At 40.7% G+C, this 18,624-nt stretch overlaps 2 protein-coding genes across 5 annotated transcripts in view; one reads left to right on the top strand and one right to left on the bottom strand.

The window, feature by feature from the left end:
• Positions 1 to 5,707, bottom strand: part of LOC126199314 (cysteine--tRNA ligase, cytoplasmic) — an 87,745-nt gene extending 82,038 nt beyond the window's left edge. The window contains exons 1-2 of one of the 4 annotated variants that reach the window (XM_049936149.1): positions 5,632 to 5,707; positions 4,933 to 5,111 (exon numbers count right to left, since the gene is read on the bottom strand). In XM_049936149.1, coding sequence (XP_049792106.1) covers positions 4,933 to 5,111 — 179 coding nt within the window. In that variant the 5' untranslated portion in view covers positions 5,632 to 5,707. Of the gene's footprint in view, positions 1 to 4,932; positions 5,112 to 5,231; positions 5,375 to 5,403; positions 5,504 to 5,631 lie in introns of those variants that run through there. The other 3 variants (XM_049936152.1, XM_049936153.1, XM_049936151.1) reach the window with 3 other exon arrangements.
• A 197-nt stretch (positions 5,708 to 5,904) lies between these two features.
• Positions 5,905 to 18,624, top strand: part of LOC126199315 (eukaryotic translation initiation factor 3 subunit M) — a 59,113-nt gene continuing 46,393 nt past the window's right edge. The window contains exon 1 of the mRNA XM_049936154.1: positions 5,905 to 6,057. Coding sequence (XP_049792111.1) covers positions 6,013 to 6,057 — 45 coding nt within the window. The 5' untranslated portion in view covers positions 5,905 to 6,012. The remainder of the gene's footprint in view (positions 6,058 to 18,624) is intronic.

Here is an 18,624-nt window from a genome sequence, read left to right as displayed (position 1 = left end):
GACACTTAGAAGATGCAACAAGTCCACTAAAGAGACAGCTTACACTACACTCGTTCGTCCTCTGTTGGAATATTGCTGCGCGGTGTGGGATCCTTACCAGGTGGGATTGGCGGAGGACATCGAAAGGGTGCAAAAAAGGGCAGCTCGTTTTGTATTGTCACGTAATAGGGGAGAGAGTGTGGCAGATATGATACGCAGGTTGGGATGGAAGTCATTAAAGCAAAGACGTTTTTCGTCACGGTGTGATCTATTTACGAAATTTCAGTCACCAACTTTCTTTTCTGAATGCGAAAATATTACGTTGAGCCCAACCTACATAGGTAGGAATGATCATCAAAATAAAATAACAGAAATCAGAGCTCGAACAGAAAGGTTTAGGTGTTCGTTTTTCCCGCGTGCTGTTCGGGAGTGGAATGGTAGGGAGATAGTATGATTGTGGTTCAATGAACCCTCTGCCAAGCACTTAAATGTGAATCGCAGAGTAATCATGTAGATGCAGAAGTGGTAGTAGTGAGCTGCTACGAGCAAGGTTGACTTGCAGAGATTAACATTTGGAACTGCATGGGAATGGAATAATTATTAACATGACAGACTGTGAGATAACAGGGCATATTTCCATCTGTCAGCCTCTGTTACAGAGGAAACCAAATTAAACATTACACAGGCACAGGTGAATTGGTCAGAGAAGCCACTAGCTATCCTTCTAGTGAGAAATTTGACCTACATGAATGAAATGTTGCATTCTAGCCTGATCCTACCCATACATTGGCTAATAAGCACACAAGAGGGACACATTCCAGTAGAGCAAACACTTTCATACACACAGCAATATTGGGAGGAGCAGCAGTACATGATCAAGACAGTAAGTGTCATAGGCATCGTTTTGGTGTTGTGTCTCTTTCGTGGAGCCTTTGTCTACCCTAGGCAGAGGACCACTCACCGATGTGATCCTCCAGTGCATCAGATACCACTGAACTGGTTAACCTTTCATACGAGGGGTGTGAGAAACTGTGTATAGTAATAAGATAGCAGTATTGTAGTATACAATTAATTGTGATTCGAAAGACAAGAGACCTCGAGTGGCATTAAAATGACCGATTACAGTACAAGACGCCATAAGGGTGCTATGATCAGACATTCATATAAATAGTTCTTTAGTGTTTTTGAGGGATTAATGCTTATGAGGTAGCTTCAAAAGAGGATGGAGGTAGTGTAAAGATCGATGGGTGAGCGGATGGGTAATGGGGGAATGTTGGACTTCTGAGCTTTGTTGCTTAATTTAACAGTAAAACTGTAAATAATATATGACATAACTATGTATGTAAAATCTTCTGTTGCAGAAAGGTCATGGGTTCAGACCCAGGATTTGTGTATTTCCATAAATGGGAGAAATGTATTGCAGTTGCTAATTTTGGCCATTACAGCCGCATGTGAAGCAAGCAAGGAGGTGCGAAGGCAAGCACGCTTGTTTGCACCCCACGAAACCCCCATACTGGGCAATTATGCTGACACTGCAGAAAGGTCATGCATCTATGAACTGGCCCGCGGCACATTTCCACATCATTGAAACACAAAGGTATTGATCTATACAAGCCTGGACACAGTGTATTGGCACAACAAGTTAGCTATTAATAACTTTAAATGCCCTCCAATTCTAGCAGATATGCTAAGCCTGGCAGCATCCCCCACGATATTGGGTCCATGTGTCTCCACCCCATCATGGGCCAGCCACCAGACCGGTTTGCCTTTCTAAGTCTCATCTGTGGACATAATGATTGAGCTGACCCAGGCTACACAGTAGCAACCAAATTCCTGCCTTGGAGAGCAGCAATTCACAGCCAGGTCAGTACTGGTACCATGCAGCCACAGAAGTGATGGTGGATGCCTATGAGATCTCTGTGGACGTTCATGTCACTGGCACTGCTCCCTCAAGGCCACATATTGCTAACTTGGGCACACACTGCCAAATGGGTAAACAGTGTTAGTCCAGCAGAACCTAGGCAGCAGAGGAAATCCTGCCGCCACAACCTTCCAATATGAACGGCAAAGCACCGTCAGTAAACCAAGCATATACAGGGGGCATATATAGGGACAACGCAGCACTTCAACACTTGTAACTCAAAACTAAATAAAAGATGTTATATCTTGCAGTAAGAGTTTTCTTACTTACTCCTCCCCAGCACAACCATCTCCAGAACCCGCCACTCTGTCTCTAGCCACAGCAGCCCCACTCACCCCCTGGCCACTACCATTTATTGTGAACTGTAGAACCACTGCAATTTGATGTGTACAATACTGCTTAGCGGTGAATGTGTTAAAAATATGTAGTTATTCAATTCAAGCTTTGTAAAATGTATGTTTAATGTTTACGAACTGTTGTACATGTATAAAGGTAATAGTATACTGAATAATAGAGTAAATAAATGACAGTGCACATTCAATATGTTTATCTTGGTAACCATTCGGAATAGAGCTTCAGATGATCGCTCCTGTTATATCCCTGAATACTGAATATTCCTCCTGGGACATCTTTTACAGCTCAAGCACACAGAGCAATTAAAAAAAAAGGAATCTAAAAGAAATTTTGCCATATTCGAGGGGGAAAAAAAGCCAACTATTTGTGAGAATTAATACTACGAATATGATTCCTACTCTCACTCGCAGCAGTTTAAGCTGTGCTCTTAGTTTTCTGCATAGTCACACCCTTCAAAATGGCAATTTATTTGGAACAAACAGTATATTTTACATCAGTTACTAAGACAACCACATAAAAGTTTAATAACACACTGCTTACATCCTTTGCATCAAACTCACGACCTCATGTGTGACCTCACAGTTCAAAGCAGATAATACAGAGAAGGGCAACATGACATGATGGAGTGTGTGTCAGAGACGCTGAAGAAACTGAGCTAGAAGACTCTTGAAGATAGAAGTTAACTATCCCAAGAATGTCTACCAACAAAGTTTCGAGAAACGGCTTTACATGACGACTCTCGCAATGCATTATAACTCCCTACGTACTGATCACATAGGGATTGAAGGAACAAGATTAGATTAATTACAGAATGTACAGGAGCATTCAAATTCAATCATTCTTCATGCACTCCATACATGAGTGGAACAGGAGGAAGCTATAATAATTGGTACAATGGGATGTGACCTCTGCCAAGCAATTCACAGCAATTTGCAGAGTATAGATGTAGATGAAGAATTGGAATCCCACACTAGAATTGACCCAAACATTACCGAATGATCAGAGAAATTAGCACTATCTGTGATACCAGAACAATAAAGTAACACTAAATAAATTAATGTAGCTATCAGTTTCCTTCTGTAGCTATCAGTTTCACTGTTATTACTCTGCTGTCCGGCGACACCACAGTAGCGTTGTGTACAAAATAGCAGTCAACAGTCGGCGAAAGCACAGTGGTGTCGCAAGCATAGTATCGCGCAACGGCTGGCAACAGCACATCAGTATCTTTTGCATTCTGTTGTTTTTTGTTTAGGTAACAATAAGTTACAAACATCAACAAGTTTTTTGTTTTTATAAGTACTTGTGCCCTTTCATCACGGCAGACTAAAGAGACAATACAATTATTTATGATGAATGCGCAAAGCAAAACTTGGAGATTGCCACTACATCGCGTATGTCTCATCATGATCCGGTTGATAGACTTTCCTGTCACATAAAGCAACATCAACTAATAGGCCTATGTATTTCCAAAATAAATAAATGAAAACGAAGACACTGCCATGTATGATAAAAAACAAATTAATGTGCAAGTCTTGTGGAGTTGCGTTACATCTTGGGGACTGTTTTGCTGCATATCACATGAAAGAGAAATACTAAGTACCAAAGACAATGCAAATAAATAAACATATGAAACAAATTTTGTATTTATTTATGAATGTATGTATATCTTTGAAATTTCATGAAAGTAGGGAAACAGGACTGAGAACTTATGAGAAATAACAATGAGATTAGTAAAATGTAACAATTTATAATCTCCCGATAACGTCCAGAACGGCTGGCAACAAGCCAAGTAATACGAATTAGCGTTGCTGGCACCAAGCGAATACATTGATACAAAACGTGCGGATGGCAAAGTGTCGTTATTACAAATATTGTGCAGATTTCTGTCTGATCTTGTTAAGTGGCAAAATTATATTTACAGCACTATCAGCTTAGATAATATGTGAGGGTTTTATTAGTAAATATTGACCACATTGGTAATAAATGTATGGTGTATGTGATATCAGTGTCTATTATTTAAAAATGGATACATAACCCACATCACCTGTTTATCAAAAATCAGCTTGGTGAAAGTTGGTAGAGATTTATATGATTAATTCTATCTTATGTGAATGTTGGGAATCATTTTGCTGTGCAGATGAAATCTAACATAAGCAATGTTGAAATTTCAAAACATTAGCAAGTTTTTAAATGGTATAAAGTGTGAGCTGCTTCTTTTTTCCATCTCTCATCATGCACATAATTTCTTCACTAAATTACAATAGTCACTTTCCATGGATCCCATGGAGAGTGGTATCTGGGGGTGTGGAAAGAAGTCAAAAATGTACATTTACCTCAATGTACATCCAAAGCAGTGTAATGATTTCACATTACTGTACTTAAGTGCTAAAGCCAATTGTAAACTAAACAAAAACATCAAATTTAGGAGTTATTGTGATGACAATCCTCAGTAAAGTAGAGGATGTTGTTAAAAACATTGAGTATGATAAATAGAAGTGGGGCCTACTACTTTTTTAATTCAGTTCAACTCTACAAAATTATCTAAATAATATTTAATGTGCTGCTGTACGTTATTGTATACATATATACCCATGTATCTCATTCCTTTCTGTGCTAATGATGGCCCCCTTGAGTCTGTAATAATTATTTGAACATCTGTACAAAATTTCTATAATTACCTGGCGTGGCCCATGTGCGATGCATCATAGACCGTAGGTCCACAACTATACCATTTAATTTCCCGTCCATTTTGAGGTATGAACACTTCCTTTTGCCTTGTAAGGCTGTTGTAAAGCCTTAATTTTGGCCCTTCAGCAAGTTCTGGTGGTTTCCAATTCGGCTGAGTGCGTTTAGCCATCTGCAAGGAATAAGAATGTCGTTATATTTCGGTAGCTACGCAGGTTTTGTTAGACTATTTCTCTTTTCGACAGGGACAAATTAATTTCTCTTAATTCAATATTCAGGTCCTAAAGCATACCACTATACGACAGACACAGAAAACGATCAAAGCTCTGGTATGAACTGAGATGTGTCGCAGCCAGCACGCCTACACTTATGGAGGTGGTTGACACAGTAAGGTGTAGATCAGTACTGTCAATATACGTAATACTAAGTACTCATAAATCGTTTCCCAGACGTTATCGGAATACCTAAAAAGTAACGTCAGCGCAACACATTACCACATGACGCAAGATTGGTAGTCAGCCGCTCATCACACGTACATGCGGAAGTTGTACAACCTCCCAATAAGACAAAGAACAGTTGTCAATCACTCTGATATCAACTATCACGTCGCTGATAACGAAAAAAATGACAAAAGGATACTACTATACATTCAGTATAATATCAAACAACTGTACACAACAACATAAACCTACTTTCCTTCCGTCTTCCCTGTACACCCTGCAGTTTGCAGTTTGCACTGATGGCAGTCACGGCTACCAACATATTTTAAAAAAATAACGGTAGCTGTCCTATAACTTTGCTCTTTCATTATATTTGATCTGGTTATGTGTAATTTATACTGCTTTGCAGAATTGCTTGCTGTTTTTCCTGCGGTTAAACGATCGGTACACCATAATAATTTTATCAGATTCGACAACTAGACAGCACAAAAGCGCACATCTGAGAGGACCGAGCACGGAAATATGTATGTCTGTGAATTCGAGACCGCAAGAGGCAAGACTGATCTTTGGCTGTGAAAGCGTGTGCCGCGTCGGGTCGAGGAATGTATTGAGGTGTGTTCGACAGCTGCCAAAATGCTTGATGTTCCTGTGTTCACAGACTTATCGCTTGATGATCAAGTAAGTGTATTTCTCTTAAACTATTGATGGTTTATATAATTTTGCTCCAAACTCGTAAATGTTATGATGTGTACAATGACATGTGGCCAATCATGTTCGTGTTTCAATAAAATTTTTAAGGTTTTTATTAGGTTAATCATTTTCCCCCGTAGACCAGGATCGCGACAAATATATGTCCCCTAAACATAACATTTGTGTAATTTGAGTTATCTGCTGTCTCACTGTGAAATTTTTGCACACACCCTTTGTACTTAAGATGATATCTTCATTAGGGAAAATAAACTATTAATATCTAGCGAAGCTGCACAGTTATTAGCAACTACTCAGACAGCTGTATATAGTTCTTTGGCTAATGTGAACAACCTGAGAAGAGTTCATGGTGTGACAAGAAGTGTTAAGATGGAAATCAGATAATTTACATGTTCAGCAACCAGACAATAGAATTTTATAGTGACGTACCTTCCTTTTTTTTTTTTGCGCGCGTGATATGCAGTTCATCTGGTTATGTTAATGGGATCACTACTAGAGAGTAAACCTATTTCAACTTTTTGTTTATGAGGTAGGTTGGGCCTAGTTTACAGCCCAATGAGAAAATGTTTATTTGGAGAGAAATTATAAATGCCTTCTACAAAATTTAAGTATGTTCCTGTCTTCATGTGCATTTGAATGTCATTTGATTTGAAACAGGTGGTTTCTCTTGTGCAGAGACAAAAATTTTTGTTTAATCAAATTTAAAGAATTTCAGTGGAGAAACTTGAGATTACAACTTACCATTAAAAACTTGAAAGCAGCTCAGCACATTCATAGTTTCTTATCGGATATATTTAAGGTAATATTTATATTTAATTTCTTTTTTTTTAAAGACAGGCAAGAACAAAATGGAATTGTAATTATAGGTGATATTTTTATCTACATTTCCATTAAAGGGTATTGATTTGCTGAGTCAGTGGAGGCATGCGATCCCACCCGTCAGCTTTGACCCATGACATAAGGGTGTTCTGGTGTGTTATGTCATTACGGTGCGGAGTTTAGTTTGAATTGGTTTGTGTTTGTAGATGTTGTATTGTTGTTATGGTGCGGAGTTTACTTTGAGTTTGTTGTGTTTGTAGATGTTGTCTTGTTGCGGTTGGTGGTGTCATCTGATGGTGTGTGAATGGTCCGCATGTTATGTGGCGTATTGCGTTCATTTGAGCATCGTTGGTCACAGTGTGAATTAATTGGTATTGGCTGTGATTGAAGAATGGAAATTGGTTTCAGTGAGTTAACAATTTTTTGTGATTGCGGTGTCGATTGGTGTTATCGGTTTGCTGTTTGTCGAGCGGTAAGGCGTTTATTTTGTGGCTTCTTTTGTTAGATGTGTATATGACAGTGAAATTCAACAGTTCATGGTTGCATGCTGAGATGGGGGATGAGATGATGTCCCTCAAAGTTTTTTGCAGATGTTTGGACTGGTGGCCGAAATAGTCAAGTGCAGTGTCTATAAAGAGAATATGTGGTTGGTCAGAGTTCTGGCATATTGGACTAGGGACTGTTAAGCCTACATGTGGCGGTGCCAAAGGGATAACCTTTAACGCTCCATTAGCTGCGGTACCTGGTTCAAAAAGTCTATGTTGGCCATGAAGGAGATAGTTTTGATATTTTCTTTTTGTTATATATCCTCCATCAGTTTTTGTGTGCATGAGACTGGTGTGAATGAAAGGGCAGTTTTAGATTGGTTTTCTTTTTGTATGGAAGTTTGTTCTGAATATGTTAATTACAGGGGTAAGGTGGGTGAGCCGGGGATGGTGGTCGAGGTAGAAGTCACAGTTTGGGAAGAGAAAATACGGCAGGGGTAAGTCTCTGGTTAGTTTATGGGTGTGGGGTGGGGGGGATATGCAGATTGTTTTCCAACGTTTTGGAGGGGTGTACGAAGAGGGAATTGATGAGGATATAGAGGGAGTATGGTACTTTCATATGCTTTTTCATCTTATAGGGGGTTGGAGAAGAGGGGTTATGATCATTTAGTTGTCAGTCATAGTTTAGACTTCAAGAATTAAGAGACTGGGGCATGTACTAATACAGTAGAGGGGCTTTTGGGGGGTGGTTAAATCAGTCATAGGGAGGGGGAAGAAGTGCTCTTCTAATGCGCAATCTTATTTAAATGAGTATTGCTGGCGGAAGAGCGTCCCTGGGGAGTATTGCATTTTTTCACGGGCTGTTAATAAAATGTATAGGCCAAGGGTGGTTAGTTAAGGGGCTTTTGTATGTGGCAGGGGAAGGAGGTGGACGGGGCAGGTTATGTTTATGGATTTGGATGGGGGAGGGGGATGGTGGTTTTATGATTATGTTGTGGAGGATCTGTTTTGTTGCAATTGTCTTTGAGTTGTAGTGTGTGATCATGTTTTGTTTATTTTCTAATTTTTATTTATTGGCGGATTTTTGTTTTGAGGGGGTGGGGTTTGGGAGGGTGTTTTTTTTAATATATATATAGGTATTGTCATTTGTGGTTGATATGTAACTTAAGAAAAGTTCCTAATTCCAATTTTTTAGTTTTAGATGCATTTTGGTATCTTGAGCTGTTGTTGACCTATATAGGTCAAGGGAAGTGTCAGATTCCAATTTTCGTTGGTTTTGTGGTATTGAAAGTTACGATCTGATTATAATTTTTAGGCGGTGTTGGTTTTTATTTTGTGGTATCAGCAATTGCGGGTGAACTATAGAGGTGAAGGGAAGTGACTGATTCCTGTGGATATTGTGAATGTTGTGGAATTTGGGAATTTTGTGTTTTTTTTTATGTCGTCGTTTTGTAGGTTTGGTGTCGTGGTGTGTGTCTGTATGTGTTAATATTTAGTTTGTGACTACCCAAAAAACCCCAGTTTCCCGCACTGATCCCATTAGTTTAATTATATTTTTGGAGGGAGATTTTGTTGTTTTTATATGTATTTTCGTGTTTGTTGTCATGTTTATGTAATGACATGATGGGCATCATATTGGAGACATTGAGACTGGTCATTTCCACCATATTGGTGACGTTATGGTTCAAAGCAGACAGTTGGAATTGGACACTTCTGTAATCCCCATTTGATTTGGTTTTGGCAGCGAAGCTAAAACAGATTTGGTCTATCCCACCACTGCCTGCACTGAAACAGGGTTTATTGTGCAGTATAACTCCCTGTATATCTAGTAAAGCCAACCAGTGCCCTTAACTAGTGCGACAAGTCACTTTAACTGTTTTTTGTTAGACACAATTTCTTCTGGTCTAGTTGTCCCAAAAATTCTGTCCTCTTGCTCTCCAATGCAATGCATTAGAAGATTAGGTGTGATGCAGTTTCTTCCCTCTCATCACGGATCCTACATTTAGGGTCATCTTGTGCTATACCTATTGTATGTAGGTGTTTTTTGAAATTCCCATGACCAGTCATCAGTCCTACCATGAGTTAAATCTCTTTCCTGTTCAAGCCCAGTTTTACAGGGCTTCTTTTAAAACACAGCTTTGGCATCATTACCTTACTGTGTCTTTGTTTATAGACCTTGGTCCAAGTATTCTAAGTGCTGTCTTCTAAGCCAGTTCCGTAGTGCTAGTTTGATCATAGTCTTAGTAATTGTCAGGACAGGTTCCGGTGTCATGAATGGAGTCTTTGCCCCCCATCCTGTCCAATCTGTCGGCTTGTTAATTGCCACCAATACCTGAGTGGGCAGGGGCCCACACTAGGTTTACCCTATTGATTCCTCCTAGCTCGACCAGAGCTTTGTGGCATTCTGCAATCTTCAATTTTGTTGCAGGAGCAGCCAATGAATTCAGGGCTGCCAGGCTGTCTGATGTAGATGCTATGGTCCTTGTAGCACCTGTGCATATTCTCCACCATACACACCTTTATTGCATTATTTTCAACTTTGAATACCAAGGCCAGTTTTCCTAGAGAGAGGATGCCCTCCAGTCGGAAATACGGAAGTGTCCGATCCCGCCCGTCTGCTTTGACCCGTGATGTCACAAATATGGCGGAAACGACCATAAACCACGATTCCAATATGGTGCATATAAACTCGGTACGTACACATTATGAGGACGAAAATACATCGAAAAACAAACACACACACTTTCCACAAAAAGCCTAATGACACTAGCGGGAAATGGGCTGTTTTTGGGTGGGGGCAAACTAAATATAAACAAATTTAGACACCCACCCCCATACCACTAAACACAAAAATCTGGAATCAGATACTTCACTTGACCTATATAGCTCAACAGCAGCTCCTGATCCCATAAATTAGGATCCAACACTTCCCTTGGCCTATATAGCTCAAAAACATCTCCCGATACCAATATCAACATACACAGCCACACATTGGGATCGAACACTTCTCGTGACCTGCGTACTGTTAATTTTATCCGTCATATCCATTCCTGAACAAAAACAACAACCGATTAATTTTACTAAAATTACCACACAATGTACAGCGAACAACACTAAATTAACCTTCACACAAAATTAACTCACTGAAACGAATTCCACTACAAACACAGCTGACACTCAAATAATTCTGGATAATGAGCAAAAGCAAACTGAGCCCATTACACCACAGAAACGAAAACCCTGAACATACCACCAGAGAGCACAACAAACCACAACACGACGACATCTACAAACACACCACACTCACAAACCAAACTCCGTGCCATCATGACGTCACACACAACACCCTTATGTCATGGGTCAAAGCTGACGCGTGGGATCGGACACTTCTGTTGACCCCTCCAGTCTTGGCAGAACCCCGTACACCCTGGCCCCAGCACCTCGATGTGCTTTTGATCCATCAGTGAACCAGAAAATGTCCCCTGTACAGTGTCGAACTGTTTTTTTTTTTTTTTCCACTGCTCCCTGCTTCCAATTACTATATTGTAAGGCTTGTTGAAGCAGTTGGGAGTTTTTATATAGTTGGCCGGCATTTCCCCAGCCATTCCTATATTTACCTCACTCACTATTTTAGAGTATGATTCTGGATATCCCAATGAGATCCAGTTTTTACCAGTTTTGAATCTGTATGTACCAGCTGAAGCCTTCATCTTGACCCAAAGGTGTAGTGGAGTCATGTCCAGCATGGCTTCCATCCCAGCAGTTGGTTTGGCTCTAATTCCATCTGTTATGGCTAAGCAGGCCAGTCTGTGCACCTTAGCAAGCTCCTTAGCTGCAACCTGTTGTTCTACCTTCTTTCACCGTGCTACGGCCCCGTAGGAGATCCTAGGTCTAACCAACATGGTGTATATCCAGGGCATACCACAGGGGCTTAGGCCCCAGTTTTTGCCACAAGCCCTCCTGGTACCCACTAGTTTACCTTTCACTTCGGAGCAAATGCTCTTAATTTGAGGGGTCCATGTTAGTTTCTCATCTAAGGTTACCCCTAGATATTTCACTATCCCCTTCAAAGGCAGAGTTTCATCGAAGAGCTTTAGATTCAGACTTGAGTGTTGGATATGCTTCATCGTGAATGGTACCACAACAGCCTTCTTAAGATTAACCCTTAGATCCTGTTTAATGCACTAGTCTTGCACTATGTCCAATGTACCTTGTGCTATATTACTCACTGTGTCAGTAAATTTGCCAGGTAATACTATGACAAGGTCATTTGCGTATCCTTGGCAAAACCATTGTCTGGGATTTAGTTCCTCAATGAGTTCATTCACCATTAGATTCCACAATAAAGGGGATGAAACTCCTCCTTGTGGACAACCTCTAGTGGTGTTAATTACCATCTTTTCATTCATCATGGTGGCCTCTACCTTCCTTCCACTAAACATGGCCCTAGTCCACTGACACATAGTGGTCCCTAGGTCATGCACCTCTGCTGCCCTAACCATGGAATCGAAGGTTGTGTTACTAAAGGCCCCCTTGATACCCAGGAAGATGCAGAGGGCTATTTCTTGAAAGTGAAGTGCTTTCTCCACCCTCCCAGTGAGTTGATGGAGAGCTGTCTCACATGATTTATGTGATTGACGTGATTTATGTGATTGACGTGTGTTGGTTTGAATGTAGAGGAGCCCTAGTTAGCCTCATCTCCCCAAGATGTACATTAACCAGTTTTTCCAATGTTTTAAGGATGGGGGAGGACAGACTGATTGGTCTTGTATCTTTGGCCTTGGTATGATCGCTTCTCCCTGGCTTTCTCTCCTTCATGTTGCAGGAGAGCTGGAAAGATTCCGTCTGTCCAAGGGGGCTTGAACTGTGGGAATGTTACCACCACCCATTGGATTTTTTGAAGTCTACACACTCCTTGGTCTGATTCCTCTCTTAGAGTGCTTGAGAGCCATTGTCTCTCGGGGATCGCATTCTACTCTGTTAATTGCCAGAGCGTATTGAGAAAAGTGAGTTTTGAGGAGCAATTCCAGTGTCTTTGTATATTCCTCATCCTCTTTTCTCAGTGTGCCTCCTGGATTAGTTGGGGCCCTAGTGAGGACTTTGTGAAGTTTGGCTTGAGCAGCTGTGCCCTCCACTTCCTCACAGAATGCCTTGCAGGATGCCTCCTTTGCTTGTCTAATTGCAAGGTTGTAGTTGACAAGGACCTCATGATATTTTGTCCTTTGTCTTTTACATCTTGCAAGGTTAAACAGTCTTCGTACCTATTTTCTTTGCATTTCCACATTATTATTCCACCAAGGCATGTTCCTATTTGTGCACTTCTTGGTGATTGTGCAGTTGTCCTGGTATGAGGTCACTATGGCAGAGGTGACAGCCTCTGCTACTTCCGCAAACTCTGCTGGATTCCTTATCAAGGTTTTAATTTTCGATAAGCTTAAGTCTACATCCCTTCTATATGTATCCCAGTCTGTTTTCCAGGAACTCCTATAGTCCATGGTCCATCTGATTCCCATTTACACCTTGAATTTAATATACATGGGGTCCAATGAGGATGGCTCCAACACCACATGCCATTGTTTGACATAGCAGCCCATCATCATGGAACCAAAGGTTATCTCAATTACTTCTTCCCTTCTGCTATTCCTGAATGTAGGTTCATCACCCCTATTCAGGACCTCCAAGTTGTTAGACAAGAGAAATTCAAGAAGGTACCTCTACTGTTGGTGTCCTTGCTGCCCCACACTAGGTTGTGGGCATTGGCACCACATCCAGCCAACAGTTGATCACCTTGCTGATGGCAAGCTTCTGTCAGTCTCCTCACCTCCAAAGGAGGAAGAGAGCTGTCTTTGTAAGGAAGGTATGCTGAGGCCAAACCAGTTTCCCTCGTGATACCTTCATCATGTTGCTGCATCCTGATGGTCACCAGGTCCCTGGAGCAGAAATCCATCATTGGCATGAAAGAAATTCCATTTCTCACATAGATGCATGTTCTAGAGTTTCTTAGATTTTTGGCATAAATCGGCTTACCTCCAGTGCCATCGATGCCCGATACACCCCCTTTATATAAGTAAGGTTCTTATATCAGGACCACGTCCATTTCCTGTCTCCCCAGGCAGCGGCTCAGGGCAGCAGTGGCCCCTTTACTGTCTGCAGATTAATCTGCAGCACCTCCAGTCTTGCTGCCATCATTGCCTTTGAGGTCCTTGATTACCCTGATGGTGACCTGCAGGTTCCCTAAAATCAATTTCATGTCTTGCTCTTGCATGGCCTTCAGAGACTTCTATCTGACCTCCACCACCAGGGTTCATCCTTCTGGTACAGCTTTCTGGTTGATTACTCTCCAATCCTTTTGGGTTGTGGATCCCTATTTTCTCAAACAGTCTTTGGAGAGAGATCCTTGAGGATCTTTGATACCCATATTGATTCCTAACGATCTTTGGTACTCATATTGATTCCTTTGTAGTCTTAAGAAGCTCAGCTGCTGTCTTGACCAGCAGCTTCACATCCTCCCACGGGGATATCGTGGGTACCTTGTCCTTGAGCCATTCCACCGTATGCGACCCCTTGCAGACAAAAATGAGGGTACCACGATCTAGATAGACCCTTCTGGAATTGGGTCCTGGATCAGCATCCCCCACCCCAATCTTCTCAAAAGGCCCATCTGTATCAGCTGCTCCTGCTTCGAGGTGATGTCTACCAGTAGATAGCCTTCTTGGATAACTGCCATCTTAAAAACTGAGACTGCAGTACTATAGGTCTGTTTCCTTATTTCTTGCCTCGGCTTTTTTCTGGACTCGCTTATCCTGAGAGGGGGGAGCATTGGATTCCTCCCTTATCCGCTTGTTACCTGTCTTCGACGTTGTGGGGGTCTGCGTATCCCCTTCAATGCGAGACAGTTTTTTTCTTGGGGGTCTTGGGCTCAAGCCCTTTTGATTGCCTCCACTTATGTTTGAGAAGCCATTCTTTTCCTTCCTTTTGTTTCTGTTCCCTGGGAAGTTTCCTCCTCTGGGACCCAGACAAGGCTTTAATCTTGATTGATCAAACTTCTCAGGTACAGTCCCACTTCTGGCTCAGGTCTAGGCCGTGATTCGGTAGTGGGAGTGCATTCCGTAAGTCCTGACCCCGATGTTTGGGTGTCTGAGGTCTCAGTTTGTTTTAATTTATTTTCTTCCATCTTGGTGCCACAAGATTTGGGGATCTACACAGTCCACACCACAGTAACTCTGCGCGGCGAAAGGCTACTTACTCAGGGAGGTCGCCCGGTATCCCCGAGGCTCCAGTTCTGGAAAAAAGCTCAGGTCACAGCCATCTATAAGAAGGGTAGTAGAAGTGATTCACAAAACTGCTGTCCAGTGTCCTTGACATAGATTTGTTGCAGAATCTTCAGAATCTTAGAACATGTTCCGAGCTCAAACATAATAGGGTAGCTCAAACAGAATGACCTCCATGCCAACCAGCATGGATTCCTAAAACGTTGGTCATGTGAAACCAACTTGAATGTTTTTCACGTGACACCCTGAAAGCTTTGGATGAAGGCAGTTAGGCTGATGCTGTATTTCCTGATTATCGAAAAGCATTTGGCTCAGTATCACACCTACACTTATTGTCAAAAGTTCAATCATGGAGTGCAAAGTGAAATTTGTGACTGGATTAAGGACTTTTTGGTAGGGAGGACGGAGCATGTTACATGGGACAGAGGGTCGTCAAATGTAGAATATTGTTGTGTGTGCCCCAGGGAAGTTTGTACTGCTCATGCTGTATATCAGTGACCTTGTGGACAACATTAATAGTAACAGATTTGTTGCAGATGCAGTTATCTGTTATGAAGTACAATCTGAAAGAAGCTGCGTAAATATTAAGTCAATCTCGATAAGATTTCAGAGTGGTAAAAATAGGGGCAACAAATGTCCAGAAATGTAAAACTGTGCACTTCACAAAAAAGTATCCTATGACTATTTCAATGAATCACATCTGGAATCAACCAACTCATACAAATGCTTGGGTGAAACACTTTTTAGTGATGTGAAATGGAATAATCACATAGGCTTTGTCTTGGGCAGAGCAGGGGGACAGACTTTGGTTTATTGGTAGAAAACTGTGGAAGCCAAATCTGTCTACAAAGGAGATTGCTTACAAATCATTTGTGTGACCAGTTTTAGAATATTGCTCAAGTATGTGGGACCTATCTCAAATATGACTGACAGGGTATAATGGATGTATATAGAGAAGGGCAGCACAAATAGTCACATGTTTGTTTGACCTGTGGTGGTGTTACCAAGATGCTGAAGAAATGGAACTGGCAGTTTCTTGAAGATAGACACAAATTAATCTGAAAAAGTCTACTGTCAAAGTTTCAAGAATTGGATTTAAATGATGACTCTACGAATATACTACAATCCCTCATTTATCACTGACATAAGAATCATGGGGACAAGATTGGAACAATCACAGCACGCACACAGAGGCATTCAGTCAATCATCCTTCCCATGCTCCATATGTGAATGGAATGGTAGAATACCAAATAACTGGTACAATGTGGTGTACCCTCTGCCAGGCACTTCACAATGATTTACAGAGCGTAGACGTAGGCGTAGAGCTTACAGTAAACTTTTTCTCTCCAGGGTTTACGGTAAACCAACTCTTTCCTTAGATACTGCTTTGCCAGCCTGCAGTCAGTCACCTCCCCACTTAACTTACACCTTAGGCTATGCTGCTGGTCAGTATGTTATCACAAACTACATTCCAAAAATTAATACAGATCAGAAAAAAAGTATTGTCAGTTCTCTGTCCTTTCTGTTTCCACATATTTGATGTCATGTGCTGCATGGTCATTAGCTTATGGAATGAAGCCAACATTCGGTATCAGTAGTTTCAGTTGAATCTGTTTTTCTCAGCTCACTTCTTGTCCTTTGATTTATTGCCCTGAATTTATGGACATTTAATTCTCCTACTTTGTCGATTCAGGTTTTATTCCTATAACGCCCATTATCTGATGTAGGAAGTTTACTTCTTTGTAAAAATAGTGATTTTTGGGAAATTAGCGTTAATTTACTTTTGCTGTAATCTCTTCAGCTCTTGTTTATTCATTTATTGTAGCTCCCTACAATACCCCACATTTTTTTTGGCAGTTAGGTTTCTACATTTACTTCAGGTTAAATAATAATGACACTTTATAAACTGAAACATTAGCATGGCGTTCTCTCTCTCTCTCTCTCTCTCTCTCTCTCTGAAGAAGCCTTTCATCAAAAGCTCATATGCAACTGTCTTAATCATGCCTATCTGCAATTCGCCATGTCAGGTTTACAGTGAGTAGCAACCTATCCTTTTCTAATATTGTTGTTAGTCTTATTTAAATTAGTTAGCATTTGACATTTAAGGTCGAAAGATGTGAAGTTGTGGCAGTACCTTTTACAAACATTAAAGTGTAATAATTTTAAAATACTTCTCGTATAGAGCCTGTAGTTGCCCTTGTATTATGGGGACATAGCTAGTTTTGATATGGGCAGGTATCGTCTGCAGGCTGTTGCCGCAGTGCACCACGGAAGCAATAGAAATTAACTACAAAGTCTCTATCTCCTACAAAAATTATATAATTAAACTCTGAATTTCACGTATGTTTTAAATATTTGTAGTGCCTCTAAACATGTCAAAAATCTGTTCCTAATTTTGATTTGCATCAGTTAGAAATTTTCAAAACTTCTTGTCAGATGAAACACCTTCATACTTATATGTCAAGAACTATCTGCCCGTTGAGTGTCGGAATGTTTCACTTGGCACTAGATCTTTCCAGGATTCTTATTCAATTACATACAATACTGATAAGGTCCAGAAGATGTGTGTTTCGTGGTACTATTGATGATGTCACTCAGCACCTATTGTGCTGCTCTGTTTACAAGTTGTGACATGAAGTGGGTCTGGGCTGAAGGGCCACTTCTGTGCAGGAGTGGGTTGATGCTGCGGGTTGTGGAGAGGGCGCAGACCAGTGACAGCCCAGATAAACAACATAAAAGTGAAATATTTTATTAAAACTTGTGCAACTACACCATAACATTATGGTGCAGTGGGCATGCCACCTCTCAGCATTTCTCACTAAGAGATGCCACCATGAAATCTGTCAATGTGTTGCTTAACACCTCACATCATCTCTCAAGGCCCCCATGCCCTCCCCAACAGTTTTATAACATGTTAATACTAGAAAACATGTCACATAACACTATTCACCCTGTAGTGTACACACACATGATCCAGTCTAATGGGATCTGCACTACTGAGATGTAATTTGAAGGTTGATGAGGGCTGCACAGTTATTGTGATACATGTGGTCACAACTCATAAGAGTTTATGTACCTATGGAGATAGCATAGACTACTATGCGTGTTCTCAACATCAAAATGAGCTACTCACATGATTTTGGGATGACACTGCGTGTCTACAATTTGCAGTAATAGTGAAACTAGAATATTATATGTATTTGCCTTGTTTTATATATGTTACTGCATGTTTCAATTTTAGTAACAGCTATGCTGCAGTGTTGTTGTTGCTACAGATGTATTGAGAAACGTGTGAGAGAAGGACCAGTTACTTTTCGTAGATATGTTCAATTGTAAATGTCATATTGATATGAGGCACTTCATATGTTGGAAAAAATTGAGACATGGTATTATAAACACCTTGATTGTTGTAGACCCAAGTTGTGATTTTATGGCCATGTGTTTATGAGATAAGTGATGGATTAATTTGCAAGCGTGTTTGAGTAAACTGCCAGTCGGTATATACATACTGGTACTACGTTCACATGCAGATAAAATTTATGCACAACAGTCTGATTAAATTCCTCTAATACAGGCTCTCTAATCCTTGTTCGTACCTAAGTATTTGTGTGTGAAACAGTTTCCTATACAGTCCCTTTGTAATTTAATTAATTAGAACAGAGATTTGACAATATGAAAAAGTGCAATAGAAAACGCAGAAATAAATAAATAACGGAATCTGAACTGTAATAATGTGGTGAAAAAGCACAATATCATTGTACTTCACATCAGCAGCACCTAGTATCAAATTGTTTAAAGATGTCTGCGAATTGTGTGTGTAATATTTCACTGTACTTCTGAAGATGGTCTGTCTGTAGCAGTGAAGTAATAATACTTAATATGCTAAGCATTATATGGGCTTAAATGCACTGTACCAAAATCATGTGACTTGAGCTGCGGATGTTGTAGGCAGAATTCTCTA

This window comes from Schistocerca nitens, chromosome 8 (assembly GCF_023898315.1).
Source record: "Schistocerca nitens isolate TAMUIC-IGC-003100 chromosome 8, iqSchNite1.1, whole genome shotgun sequence".
Lineage (NCBI taxonomy): Eukaryota > Metazoa > Arthropoda > Insecta > Orthoptera > Acrididae > Schistocerca > Schistocerca nitens.
The sequence above is the reverse complement of the archived record's forward strand: the minus strand, read 5'-3'. Positions and strand labels throughout refer to the sequence as shown.